Raw genomic sequence first — 14,729 nt, forward strand, 5'->3', positions numbered from 1 at the left:
GGTGGTGGTGATGGTGACCACAACTTTTCCTCTTCCTCTTCCCGCTCATCTATGACCTGATCCAGCACTCTTCGCAGGGCACGCTCCAGGAAGAAAACAAATGGGATGCTGTCGCTGATGGTACCTTCGGTGCGACTGACTAGGTTTGTCACCTCCTCAAAAGGACGCATAAGCCTAGAGGCATTGTGCATGAGCGTCCAGTAACGTGGCAAAAAAATTCCCAGCTCCGCAGAGGCTGTCCTAGCACCCCGGTCATACAAATACTCGTTGACGGCTTTTTCTTGTTGGAGCAGACGGTTGAACATTAGGAGTGTTGAATTCCAACGTTTGGTGTGCTGTCTGGCTGACCCCAGGTGCTGATGCATGCTGTCTGACTGTGCCACTAGCTCCTTGCGACGACCTCCCCTGCTTCCAACTCATCTCCTCCTCCTCTCTGTCTCCCCATCTGAACTTTCCCTCGTTCTTCTTCTCTTCTAGCGGGCACCCACGTGACATCCACAGACACATCGTCATCATCAACCGCTTCACTTGTATCTGACAACTTAGCAAAGGAAGCAGCAGAGGGTACAACATCATCATCACACCGTACGTCCATGTGTGTAATGCTGCCTGACTGAGACATATCCCTGTTATCTACATCCTCTGGCATTAATGGTTGTGCATCACTCATTTCTTCCAACTGATGTGTAAATAACTCCTCTGACAGATCAAGTGAAGCGGCTGAGGTGCTAGTGTTGGTGGTGGTGGCAGGCGGGTGAGTGGTAACTTAAGAGGTGCCCGAAGCTAAGATGGAGGAGGATGGTGCATCAAGGTTCCTAGCAGAAGCTGTAGAAGATTGGGTGTCCTGTGTTAGCCAGTCAACTATGTCCTCAGAACTTTTCGAGTTCAGGGTACGTGGCCTCTGAACACTGGGCATTATTCTAGGGCCAAAGGGAATCACAGCACCACGACCACGATGGCCCCTGCGGGGTGGCCTGCCTCTGCCTGTCATTTTTTTTCCAATTAGTGGTACTATGCTTGCAAGCTACTGTGACACCAGATATGAGTGGCACTGTGCACTGGCAGAAGTTGGCAGAGTAGACGCTGTAGGTCTGACACACACGCTTGCAGACAACTAACTGCTATTCAATCTATTACAGTCAAATGTCTAGTTTTTTTTAAATGAACACTACTGTTACACCAGATATGAGTGGCACTGGTGTGACACTGTGCCCTGGCAGGCCCTGAAACACACACGTGTGAAGGGCAGGCAACTGACTGCTATTATTTCACAGTCAAATTTCTAGTTTTATTAAATGAACACTACTGTTACACCAGATATGAGTTGCACTGGTGTGACACTGTGCCCTGGCAGGCCCTGAAACACACACGTGTGAAGGGCAGGCAACTGACTGCTATTATTTCACAGTCAAATTTCTAGTTTTTTTAAATGAACACTACTGTTACACCAGATATGAGTGGCACTGGTGTGACACTGTGCCCTGGCAGGCCCTGAAACGCACACGCGTGAAGGAAACTGACTGCTATTATTTCACAGTCAAAAAAAATATTATTTTTTAAATGCAAGCTATTGTAACACCAGATATGAGTGGTTGCACTGGGCAAGTGGGCACAGTATACGTCAGACTGATGTTCTAGCCCTAAAAAGGGCTTTTTGGGGTGCTGTCCTTACAGCAGAGATCAGATGAGTCCTTCAGGACTAGAGTGGACACTGAATACACTTGCCTAGCTATCGATTTCCCTAATAAATCAGCAGCAGCTACACTCTCCCTCCTCACTGTGAATGCAGCTTCCGAATGAATCTAAAATGGATGCTGTCCAGGAGGTGGGAAGGTCTGGGAGGGAGGGTCTGCTGCTGATTGACTGGAATGTGTCTGCTGACTGTGAGGTACAGGGTCAAAGTTTACCCAAGGATGACGAATAGGGGGCGGACCGAACATCGCATATGTTCGCCTGCCGTGGCGAACGCGAACAAGCTATGTTCGCCAGGAACTATTCGCCGGCGAACTATTCGGGACATCACTAATGGCAGCATGCATGTTGCCTGTTGGCCATACAGTTGTCCTCATGGGAAGTTCATTCACTACCAAAATTGACAATTTTGTTTATTTCGCAAACCATAACTATATAAGTGAGAAAGCTAAAAAAAAGTAAAGGTGAAGTCGGTGGTTTTATGGTTGAAATTATTTTAGTCTGGTTAAATGCTATTTGATAAACCATACTAATATGTAGTATAGTAAGCATTTAAAACAAAGGAAAATAATCTCAATCAATGTAAGAAAAGCTGCTGCTGTCACTATCTAATGTGGGAGGGAAACCCCATACCGAACATAGGAGGGAAAGGGGAAAGGAAATAAGGCCTGAAAACTAGGGAAGGAAGAGGGACACCAACTAGTGAAAACCATAACCAAAGCCCTGACAGGCTACCAGTATGAACAGAACCAAAAGGCAAAAGGTAGGTGAGTTTATACACAGGACCCTGGTACTAATGACAGGAATGAGACAACCTGTTTCTCCAAAAGGAAGGATGAACGGGAGTCTCCATGAGACCTAATACAAAACAACAAGGAAATGCAACACACAGAAAAGTCTAAATAAAATACAAAAGGGAAATGTAACACTTCCAAGAAGCTATGGCAGCACCAGGACCTCAGCCGAGATCCAAACACCAGATATCCACAGGTTCAACTGAAGCTATAAACCACACAGAATTGTGGGAGAAACAGCTATAAATTAGTGTTGAGCGTGAATATTTGAATTGCAAATTTTAATCGCAAATATCGTGTTATATATTCGTATTCGTGAATAGTGTTGATTGTGAATATTCTAATCGCAAATGTTTTGCAAATTTATCGCAAATTTTTTGCGAATATCGGCACTTAGCAACATCCATAGCAACCAATAGTAAAGTTGCCTATCCCTTAGTGTTGATCGCGAATATTCTAATCGTGAATTTTTATCGCGAATATATTACATTGCTGATTTTCACAATCAAGTAAATAATGACTGGAGAGCACGAATTTTCAAATTTGCTAATTTATGGCAAATATTCAGCCAAAAATTTGCAAAATATTGCAAATTCGAATATTGCCTATGCCGATCATCACTACTATAAATAGGGAAAGCTAAATGACCACAATAGCAACACCTGGAAGTTAAGGGTGTGGCCAGTACCATAAACAACACAGATGCCTATTGATCCACAAGGTAAACATGTCAAATCAAACCATGTGTTGCCAGTCTCAAAGATCTCCTGCCACTCACTGTCGCTAGGACATTCGTATGTCTCAGTACATCCGTGACAGCTGAACTTTATTGGAGAGCAGCATAAGTTAAAGTTTTCATAGGGTGGAGCAGAATACATAGAAATAGGACTGAATGCAATGTATGTACTGGTAAATGACTATTGTTTGCTGAATTGCTAGACTTGTACAGGTAAACATAACATATATTATGAATCATGGACCAATGTACAATGCCCCAGTAGGGCACAGATATTAAAGGGGTTCTCTTGTTTCATAATATTTTTTTTAATCTGCCATAAGTACCCCAGACACCTCATCTAATTTCCCCATATACCTGTATTTCATGTCTGCATCTTCCCCTGTTCTTTGCATGGATAACTTTGTGCTTCCTTCTGTGTCTTCTAACCAAACCTAGCATGCTTTGCTCTGTAATGTTTCACAGGGCTTTCTCTGCCTGGTTAACATAAAAATGGGAGGTGTAGGGGGCATGACTACTGCAGAGATAACAGTGTAGCAGGAGGAGCAAGCCCTGTGACACATTGTGCAAAGCAGAAAATCCAACAGGAAGCGGAAGAAAACAGGAAGTTCTGCTTGTGCACATCCTGCCAGGAGGCAGAGATGCCGAGAAAAGGGGAAGGAAAGTGTTGACATAAAAATAGGCACGTAGGGCAAAAAAAAAAGAAGTTTTTGGTGTAGTCTGGGCAGAGAACCCCTTTAAGTACTGTATGTGTTAAAAGTAAATTAGCAAACATCCATTTATTTTGATAATTTTTACACAAGGAGTAGTACCTCAGTGCCATAAAAGGCTGATTTTATGTAATAATCGTGATTTTATATTAGACTTTTTTTTTAAATATTTGTGATATCATATTTGGCAGTGCTTTAAAAGCAAGGGCATAATAATCTATCACTGTTTACTTACTTTCCTATGTTTAAAAGAACACTAAACCTACAAATGAATGATACATGCAAGTATACAGGAGAAACAGTCTTGTAGAAGTCCTGCAGAGCACACAGCGGTTAAACTCTTACAGATATCTTCCTTTTTAGCTGGTAAATGTCTGATAAAGTTGGACTTATCCAAGAGGTTGGCTTTAATAGTTCTTGTGTCCTGCACTGTAGGCAGAAAAGGGGAGGGAGGCTTGTGCTGTAGGCATTTGTCGTGCAACCAAACACAGGATCATGAGGATAAGGTAGACATAGCGGATCTCCTGGAATAAGTAAAGAAGAATTCATTAGGTTTTTTTCCATTCTTACATGCAGTCGTATCAAAAGAATAGAGATTAAGGGAAGTGTTTTGTGCTTTTCTGTTCATTCTTTTAATTCTTGGTATCTTTTCACTATTTCCTTGAACTTCTTGACCATAAATCGACATTTCTATGATAAATATCCTTCCTATATAGAAACACATATAGTAATATGCATATTCATGTATTCATGTTTTACTCTGTGTCAATTTGGTTCATATTCTTAAAGGGATTGTCCATGACAAGAATTTATTCCCACGCACATGACAGGAGATATGTCCAATCAGCAAGAATCTGACTGCTGGGTCCCACCACTAATCACGAGAATGGGGACTCATGCTTCCCAGTTTGTATGGAGCAGAAGCATAAAAAAATTAAGACACTCATGTGTCCGCCAATCTTTTCAACTCTACTGGATGGCCAAAGAAAGCTGAGTACAAGCACTCAACTATATTCGGTAGTCCCACAGAGGAGTTGCGGATGCACATGCATGTCAGCCACTTCATTCAAATGGGGTACATGAGGCCCCATTCTCGTGATTGACAATGTCACCAGTGGACGGACCACAGTTGATCAGACTTTTATCCCCCTTCCTGTAGACGGTGTGAGGCAGTGACAGGTAAAGTGATTGATGGCAGTTATGCAGCTTAAGCTCCGGTAGGGCCTAGTATGTAGCGGAAAGCCCAAGCTTTCCTGAGTTGGCTTTGTAAAAAGCCAACATAGGGCCTGGAGTTTTGGATTGGAGAAGAGTTGGGCGGGTTCCCCAATCCGCAGTCCACTTCTGACAAGAGATCTAGCTTGCTGCCTGATTAGCTACACTTGTAGCACTTTCATAAAGACGCTGGGTCAGGGAGTGAGCTGAGAGAGACCTGGATCTGATATGCTGGTGCATATGAGTAGCTTGCTGTGATGAACTACAAGGCTGACAGTACCATGTTTACCATGAAACACTGTTTAGATAGTGCTGAGACAAGCAGGTTTTGTTTTGTGTTTTTGCCTAAAACGTTAAGGCCTTTTGTTTTTGCTATTTTAAACCACAATAAAGTGGGACTTTCTTTGGACTTCATCCCAAGTGTCACTGTCTCTGACTGTTCGCAAGCTGGCCAATCCTACCTCTACCAGAGCTGATTCCCACAACGGGTATAAGTTCTTGTAATAGGACAACCCTATGCCCCCATTGTCTGCTGCTCACACTTCTGGGACCTGCACCTATCTTCTAAATGGAACCCTAAAGTAATGGAGGGCACACTGCGCATGCATTTATATGGGGCTGCTGAAAATAGCCGAGCGCTGGTTCAGCTATTTCCGTCAGGCCCGTAGAAGTGAATGGAAGCAGTGGCCAGTCATGTGCGGTGTGCTCCCATTCACTTCTATGGTTAGAGCGCTTGGTGGTGGCCGGACCGGAGTCCTCCAGCCACCACTTTGTCCCGCTCCATTCTCGATATAGGTGCAGGTCCCAGAGGTGGGACCTGCACCTATCAAACAATGGGGTCATATCCTAGCGATATGTCCCCATTGTCTCAAATGAGACAACTCCTTTAAACATCTTGCAGGACTACATCTCTCAATATGCAATTACCAAACACCCGGAGGTCAATAACAGCTTGTTATGGCTTATATAATGGCTTATATAATGGGCAACTTAAATACTGTAGTATATCATTCACAAATTAATATCATTAGCCTCCTTATCTGTAAAGGGGAAGGGTTTATAGAGAACCACTGTGAAATCTGTTTATTATTGTCCTCTTAATGAGCAGCTATTATTGGATTTATTCTTGACCGTATTCTTTCGAACCACAGCAGCCTCTCACCACATGGGTATTTGCTGCAAGGCTTTGAAATGTAACTATGGAAACCAGAGGACTTGACAATAGTAGCGTGTCCATCCATTCACGGTGTTGCTCTGGCCGCCTGGTGCTGCTGCGATGCCACCGGTGTATTACTGGTTCTTGTATCTGCAAAAATATAGCAACAAGTTTAACATATCTGATTTACACTGGAGTGGCGGTATTATGTATGATATCACTTGCATATGCCTCATCTTGCAGGAATTAAAGAACTGCTTGGAAAAGGTTAATGGAGGAAACTGTGCTTACTACCAAGCCATGGATTCAAATAGATCTGACACAGAAAATGGGTTTATAAAAAATATCTTTTCTAAACCATAGAGAATACAGGGAGAATATGCAGGAATATGAACGAGAAGTTTGTAAAATACAGCAATCTGCAAGGAAACACTGTCTATTATTAATTTTGGATTATAAAGTGTTTTATAAGTGATCTCAATTCTTTAGAAGGGCTTTCACTAGGAAATTTACAGCTAAAACTGGCACAAAGCCTTGTACGGATAGCTCATCTGAATGTAATGATACCTTTCAGTTAGGGATCGACTGCTTCATTCTGAAAAAAGAGTACTTTTAATCCATATGCAAATGAGCAATTACGTGCACTGAGGGCGGGTCTAGGCTACTCTGTGCACCCTTCCAGCACAAAAATAACTTCTTATAATGTGTGCCAGTGCACAAAGTGCCCCCTTATAATGTGTGCTAGTGCAAAAAAATGGCACCTTAAAATGTGTGCCAGTACAAAAATGTCCCCTTCTTTGTGCCAGTGCAAAAAATACCCCCTCTAGAGTAGAGCCAGTGTCCCCATAGTGCTCCCCATAATGTATGCCAGTATAAAAATATGTCTCCTTATGAGTGCCTGTACAAAATACCCCTGTTTAGTGCCACCAGTAGACACAATGCCCCCATAGTGCTCCTCTCTGCCCCGATAGTGGCCCAACAGCTCCCCCCCCCCCCCCCAACAAGCGCTTGGTTATAGGTGCTAGATTATTTTTTTAAGCCTTTTTATCCTATTTATGGCTTGTGAATATTAAGGCTGGGTTTTCATGCAGCAGGGGGCAGAGAAATTACATATTGTTTTGGTGCTTCACTTGTGTCTGTTGGGAAATCACAGCAGTTCAAGGCAAACCACTATGTTTTTGCAATGTCGCGCTCTACTACCCAGTCAAATACATTTAGCAAATAGGCTAATTACTACATGAATATATATTTAATTCCATAGTTTATATACTATGGCACAGCCACTAAGTACAATTATTTTTTACTGCATTCACCACTAGGGGGAGCATAGTGAAGACAGATTTGCAGATATGTTTAGTAATAAACTCCTTAGCTCCCCCTAGTGACAGCTGCAGGCAGTCAGAAATGTATCACTTATGACTGTATTAAGAGAAGCTGGGATTTTGAGGCTCTGCATAGAAAAATAAACAGTTAAAAGTAAACTTTAATTACATGTGTTCTCTGCATGCCAAGCTTTAGATGCTTAATAACAGCACCATGTGTTTCATTTTTACAGAGGAGATTGTAGAAGGGAAAAGTGCCATCCTTATTGGGATGAGTCAGTGGAACTCCAATGACTTAGTTGAACAGATTGAAACAATTGGGAAGTTGGAGGAAAGCCCAGGTAAGAGTGCCTTTAATATAACCTAACCTTGAGAAATGTAAGAAGCCATAACTTTTTAAGAGCCATAACTTTTTTTTTTTTAATCTTAGACATAGCCATATCAGGACTTATTTTTTTGCAGGACAAGTTGTATATCTAATGACACCATTTCATGTGCTTTACAAACTATATATTGTGAAAATGTAAATAAAAATTGTGTGGTTAAACAGGAAAAACAGGCAAATTACCGTTTATTTTTTGTGTTTTGTTTTTATGAATTTCAATGTGTGGTAAAATTTACATGTTTGCAACTTTATTCTGTGGATCAGTACAATTATATTTTTATTATTTTTCTGTAGTTTATTATATGTTTTATTGCTTTTAAAAATGTATAAAAAATATAACTTTTTTATTTTTCTGAGCTGTGTGAGGGATTTTTTTTGGGGGGTGAGCTTAAGTTTTTATTGGTACCATTTTGGGGGACATTTGATTTTTATTACATTTTTTAGTTAATTTTTTTAGGGGAGGCAGAGTGACCAAACAACAGCAATTCTGGCATCAGGAATTGTTTTTTGATATTTGGGACATTTTCAGATGTGTCAATAATTATGTTTATTTTTTTATACTGTATATGATGAACAGTTTTTTTTTTTTTTTTTTTAATGTATTATGAGGGAGGACATAAAAGGGGTCCTAACATGGTATGACAACCGATTGGCGCTCCGCAATCACTAGGGGAAAACTTGGTTACAAGGAGAGAGCGCTCCCTCCGTCTAACCATTCACATGCCACATCTGAGGGTGACCACAGGTGGGTGTCACTTGTACAGATGCCAAAAGCCAATGTGGATTTATTCATGAATTGTTCAGAAGGCAAGGTTTCAGCTTCTCAATGGAACCATCGTCAATGATGAAGAGCTGCAATTTTGTCTAGTGAACATGAATGAATAAATCCACATTTATTTGCCTTCATCTTCTGTAGTGCTTATATATACTGAGATTGATTGGATTTGGAAGAGCCCTGCTTTTGGAGGCTTTAAACTTGCAGTTCCGCTCCTTCACTATCTTCTTGCTGTATACATGATGTCTTACATGTCATTTGAAGTATGTTATAGCTGTATAAACCAGTTATTCTCAGTTTACTTTGACCCCATTCACACAACCGTATTTTTGCTCCACATCCAAATCGCATTTTTGCAGATCAGATGTGGACCCATTCATTTCAATGGGGCAGTAAAGAATGCGGACAGCACACCGTGTGCTGTCCACATCCATATGTCCATTCCAGAGTCCTGCAAAGGAGATAGAATGTGTCCTATTATTGTCCGTTTTGCTGACAAGAAAAGGCATTGTGACATTGGACGCAACACGGATGTCACCCGTATTTTTTTCGGATCCACATTTTGCAGACCAACAAATTAATATGGTCATGTAAATAAACACTTATTGAAGTCCCAAATAACCTTTTTGATATCTTTATATATGAAAATGAATGAAAAATGTGCTGGCCCGAGGTTTAGCTTCTGAGTTCATATCACCATTTAGCATGCCGAGAAAAAAATATTCATCCTGTTTAAAAAAAAAAAACTGATCCTGATGCATCAGTTGTCATCCATTTGAGCCACTTCTGTCTGAGATCCAGTTTTTTAGATGGAAAAAAAAGTATTGCATGCAGGATTTTTTTTCTGTTTAAAAATGGATCTCAGACGGAAATAGCTCAAACGGATGACAACTGATGCAACAGGATCTATTTTTTACAGAGTCCTGTTTTAATTTTTCTCTCTCTTCTTCTCATACTCTTATGCAGTTTGTTTCATTTGCGGATACATCATACTATATATACTATTTAGTGTAATTTCAAACCTCACCACTAAAAGAGGACCTGTTAGCTCTCCTGATGTCTGCCTGCAGATGATTGCATTCCCTAAGAAATAACAATTGTGGAGCATCTTTTCTTAGAACTGTATGTTGTTCTGTTCCTTTGTTATTCCAACAAAAAAATTATGAATTTAAGAATTATACATAATTAGGGTTAGTGTTAGGCTAGGGTTGTTTATTTTCATAGTTTGACACCATCTAATCAGTGCTGATAGTGTCAAACTGGGAATGGTAATATCCAGTTGTCAATTTAGGCAGGGGCCACAGGACGATCTTGACCGAGAAACCCATTGAATGATCAATGATTACTGCGTAGCAATGTAGTCATTAAAATGAATGGGGTTACAGCGCTACTCACAAGTTGCTGTGACCTTAACCTCAGATATGCAAAAAAAATACAGCAGAGTTGGATTTTTATTATTTGCAATTCTGGGATCGCAGTTGCACCAACTTGAGAACTGCTACATAGAGAACATTAGTCACGCAACAGGTGTCGTAGCTAAGATCACAGTGTAGCCCCCCCCCCCCTCATTCATATGTTTCTAAGGCCTCTTGCACACGACCGTATGTATTTTGCGGTCCGCAAAAAACGTATCCGCAAAAAATACGGATGACATCCATGTGCATTCCGTATTTTGCGAAACTGAACAGCTGGCCCCTAATAGAACATTCTTATACTTGCCCGTGATGCGGACAATAATAGGACATGTTCTATTTTTTTGCTGAACGGAAATATGGAAATACGGAAACGGAATGCACACAAAGTAACTTCTGTTTTTTTTGCTGACCCATTGAAATTAATGGTTCCGTATAAAGTCTGCAAAAAAAAAAAAAACGGAACGGACACGGAATGAAAATACGTTTGTGTGCAAGAGGTCTAAGGGGAATAACAGAGGAATAACACAATGCAGAGTTCTAAGAAGAGATGATCCATAATTGTTATTTCAGGAGAGCTTATAGCAGCAATATAAAGAACTGGCAAGTTACTAGCATAAAAATAATATATTGTGGTACTTCTCTAATCTTACCGTAAGTCGCATGTAATGGTCGTAGAAGTGGTTTCTAGGATGTCTGAGAACTACATAAAAGCATAAGAAGATACCTCTTGATTAGTCTAAAGACTTGAAGAGTGTAGATCAGACATTCTTCATCAAGACATGTAAATGAATCAGTATGTGATTTTAAATGGGAATTATTTTCCCAGTAGCTGGTGCGATGGTTGGTTTGAACTTTATGAGAAATGGGCTTATTGGTAAATAATTGATGGTCATATTTAGAGATGAGCAAATTTCTTAAAAGTTTGATTCGTCTGATTCCTCAAATTTCACAAAACAATTTGCTTCGCGACGAATGACTTCGTCACGAAGCGCATTTTTTTGTAAGTAGCGGGTGCAATGACAGGGAGCTGCGATAGCGCCGCCTCCGTCATTGTCCTCCTCAGATGCCGCATTCATACATGATTGCGGCATCTGAGTGTAAAATGAACAATAAAAAAATATGTAATCAAACTTACCGCCTCCATTTTCTCGCAACAGGACACCAGCCTCCATCTTGCTTGAAGGTCTCGACCGAAATCCTGTGCGATGCGAGATTACCACATCACGCCGGCTGGTGTAGTGACGTATGACGTCAATACGCTGGCTGGCGTGATGATGTAATCTTGCGCCGCACGGGATTTCGGCCAAGATCTTCAAGCAAGATGGAGGCTGGTGGCCTGTTGCGAGCAAATGGAGGAGGTAAGCTTGAATTTTTTTCTTTTTTATACTATTTCAAGTTAAATCAAATCGCTGACAAGAAGCACAAGGAAATTCAGCTTCTAGGAGAATCACATTTATCCTGAAATTCGGATCAAATTCCACTTTGTAATATTCGATTCGCTCATCTCTAGTCATACTGATTAATTTCTTGTATACTGTCAGGTTAAAATTTGAAAGAAATGAACCTGATTATGTACATTGATAGAAGCTTCTTTTATGTTACATCTGCATTGGATGCTACAACAATATCTACTGTATAATATCTCGGCAGAAATGTAGCTCTAAGACTTTTCTGTAAAGATAAATCCAGTGTGAAATTGACTGTTGTGATCTGTTTCTTTACAACATTATGGATTATATGACTATTGATTGATTAAAATCTAATTAAGACATAGATTTATACATGTCAAATAGACATTACTTATAACCTTGAGAAATGAGAGCTTTGCCTCCATCAGCAGCACTTGACTGAGAGGAAACAGCTATTTAGGCAATCAGTGCACTTTCCACACTGTTGGTTTGAAGAGTACTCCCAGAAGAGGCTAAGGCGAAACATTTGTTGGGGTGGGACTTCCCTCCTTCCTTGGTCAGTATTACGGTTGTTTTTATGCATATATTAGGAACTTTTGGAGTGGCATTATAATGTTTATTGTATCAGCTTTTCTCAACCTGGGATTACTATATAGAATAGAGGATATGTTTTACTTTTTTCCTTCCCATCCTCTGGGTCCCTTACCATTGTCCTATGTGGCTTTATGTTTGATGTGCTGGGTACCGTTTGGTCATTTTTTGAAGGAAATGTAGCTTGTAATTACAGTATCTAATTAATAAGACCTAATTTTTTATATTGGTGTTGTGTTCACTTTAAACATATCATAAACGCTGTGCCTGTTTCTATTAAGGACAGGAAGAGGACCATAGCGGAGGATGTGAAAGAGGCGGAAAAGTGCCTGGTGTGCGAACCAGACCGACACAACGTGGAGGTGTCAAAAGGACCTGGCCTTGTTGCTGCGGTGCTGCCTTACCGCAAAAACATTGAGCCAGTGGATTGTGAAAGAGATGTACTGTCCCTGGCCCTAACAGCTGCTTCAGGTGTCCACCATGGAATGCACCTTGCCACACAGTGAGAATTGCAAAGAGCAGTCCATGTTTTCTGACACGTGAGAATACAAGGCAGGGGTGGCTTTTTTGGAGAAATAATGATAGCTAGGTATCTTCCAGCAAGGCTGTGAACATATCAGCCGTTCCCTAAAAGCAGCAGAATTCACTAAGTGGTATGGCAGCGATTGTAATGCCAGCAACTTGGATGTCAAGCTTTATCACCTGCAGATTGGTGGGCATATAGTGTTGTTTACTGGCCACACTTTCCGTTATTGATGGCGTTGATGGAGCAGAGCATGAGGAAGAGGAGTAGTCTGAATGGGAGAAGCAGTAACTGATGATGACAAGAACACTGAACTGCACAGTGGATACAGTCTGGCTGCTGCAAATGAGACCAGGAGAAGGCTGCAATAGAGCTGCGATGCCTACATTTGTTATGGAATGGCCACAACTTATTTTATCTTTACATTGTTTTTATTCCCGCTGCTTATTTTAATGCTGCAGATCTTGCACAGAGCAATGCTTTTATCTTCCGGCGCCCACAGTATCAGTGGCATCACCAGTTCCTGAGCTGACCATAATAGAAACATATCTGGCAATGGCAGTTTTTTGGGAGGTTCTGGCCATATGTTGCCTCTACACTGTATTGCTGCTGCTGTTGCGGCCACCACCTTCCTCCTAAACTGATGTCACCTCCTCTTCCTCAACACTTTGGTTCCTGTCCAACACACAATGATTGTCAGAGTCCTCAACTGTGATATAACATTTTGGGCTCATTGCAAACCCCCCCCCCCCTCAATCTCATGTTCTGAATTTGCGCCAAGTGCCCCTACTGCCACCACCATGGCTTAAGGTGCCACCACTACCATTAGCACCACCATACAGCTATTCATGGGATCCCCCACCTCCCCCTGAACCTAGTCCTCGTGGCAGTCTAAATGCTGACTGTTGTTACAGAAGTCATCAACCTCGAGACTGTCTTAAGCATCTCCTGTAGTGCATGGAGGGGATTTTTTGCCACTTATTAGGGAGAAAAAAGATGCCCAACTAGGAAGGGTAGTGATAAAAAAAAAAATGATATGACTGAAAGGTTTCTCAGGGGTTGCAAGGAGAAGGAGCAAGAGGAATCCTGTGACCCCTGGCTCTAAAGCACTGTGTCAGAGATGACATCCACATCATCCCGCTGTCACTGTTTGCCCTCAATAATAATGTGGCACCAATTGGAAGCCAGGAAAAACTGTGGCCTACTGCTACTGACTCTCAGATGATAAGGCATGGGTCTTATTTTTCCACTCTTCCATGTAGTAATCATGTTCTTGCAGTTTTGCTTTTGGTATAAAAATTAATAGTATCTTGCAGTAATATACAACACTTTCAATAACACAAGTACAATACTGTCATTATTACAATAGTGCTTTTGCTGTAACACTTAACAGTATTTTGCAGTATTATACAATGCGTTCAATAACACGGCTATAAGAATGGCATTATTGCAATATTCCTTTTTCTATAACACGGAATGGTATGTTGCAGTAATATACAACACATTCAATAATATAGGTACAATTGGGTTATTGCTGTAAAATTTGTTTACAAAAAGGTGGACTGTATCTTGCAGTAATATACAACTCATTCAATAGCGCGGGTATAAAAACAGCATTATTGCAGTATTGCTTTTTCTATCACATTGAACGGTATCTTGCATTAATATACAACACATGCAATAACATGGGTATAATGCAGTGAAATGCTCAATTACAAATGGTAAATAGAAAATGTGGAGGGCAATTCCAATAAGCCTATGAACTACAGAGACTGTAGTTCCACATTTCTCAGCTGCACGGAAGCTGTGTTCACTGTTTGTACTCGAGTAAAGGAGGGAGCAGTGGCGTAGGGATAGCCATAGCAACCATAGCAGTGGCTATGGGGCCCTACGCCACTGGGGGCCCGTCCCGGACTGCATTAATTTTTTTTTTTTTTTACACAGCCGGGCAGCCAGGTGGGCGGGCCGCGGCTGTAGTGGGCGGGGCTTGGGAGGTCCGCGGCTCGGGC

At 41.2% G+C, this 14,729-nt stretch overlaps 1 protein-coding gene across 1 annotated transcript in view; it reads left to right on the forward strand.

Annotated features, from left to right (window-relative positions):
* Nucleotides 1-14,729, forward strand: part of LOC122932456 (membrane-associated phosphatidylinositol transfer protein 3-like) — an 802,287-nt gene that overhangs the window by 400,268 nt on the left and 387,290 nt on the right. The window contains exon 3 of the mRNA XM_044286869.1: nt 7,856-7,963. Coding sequence (XP_044142804.1) covers nt 7,856-7,963 — 108 coding nt within the window. The remainder of the gene's footprint in view (nt 1-7,855; nt 7,964-14,729) is intronic.

Source organism: Bufo gargarizans, chromosome 3 (genome assembly GCF_014858855.1).
Source record: "Bufo gargarizans isolate SCDJY-AF-19 chromosome 3, ASM1485885v1, whole genome shotgun sequence".
NCBI lineage: Eukaryota > Metazoa > Chordata > Amphibia > Anura > Bufonidae > Bufo > Bufo gargarizans.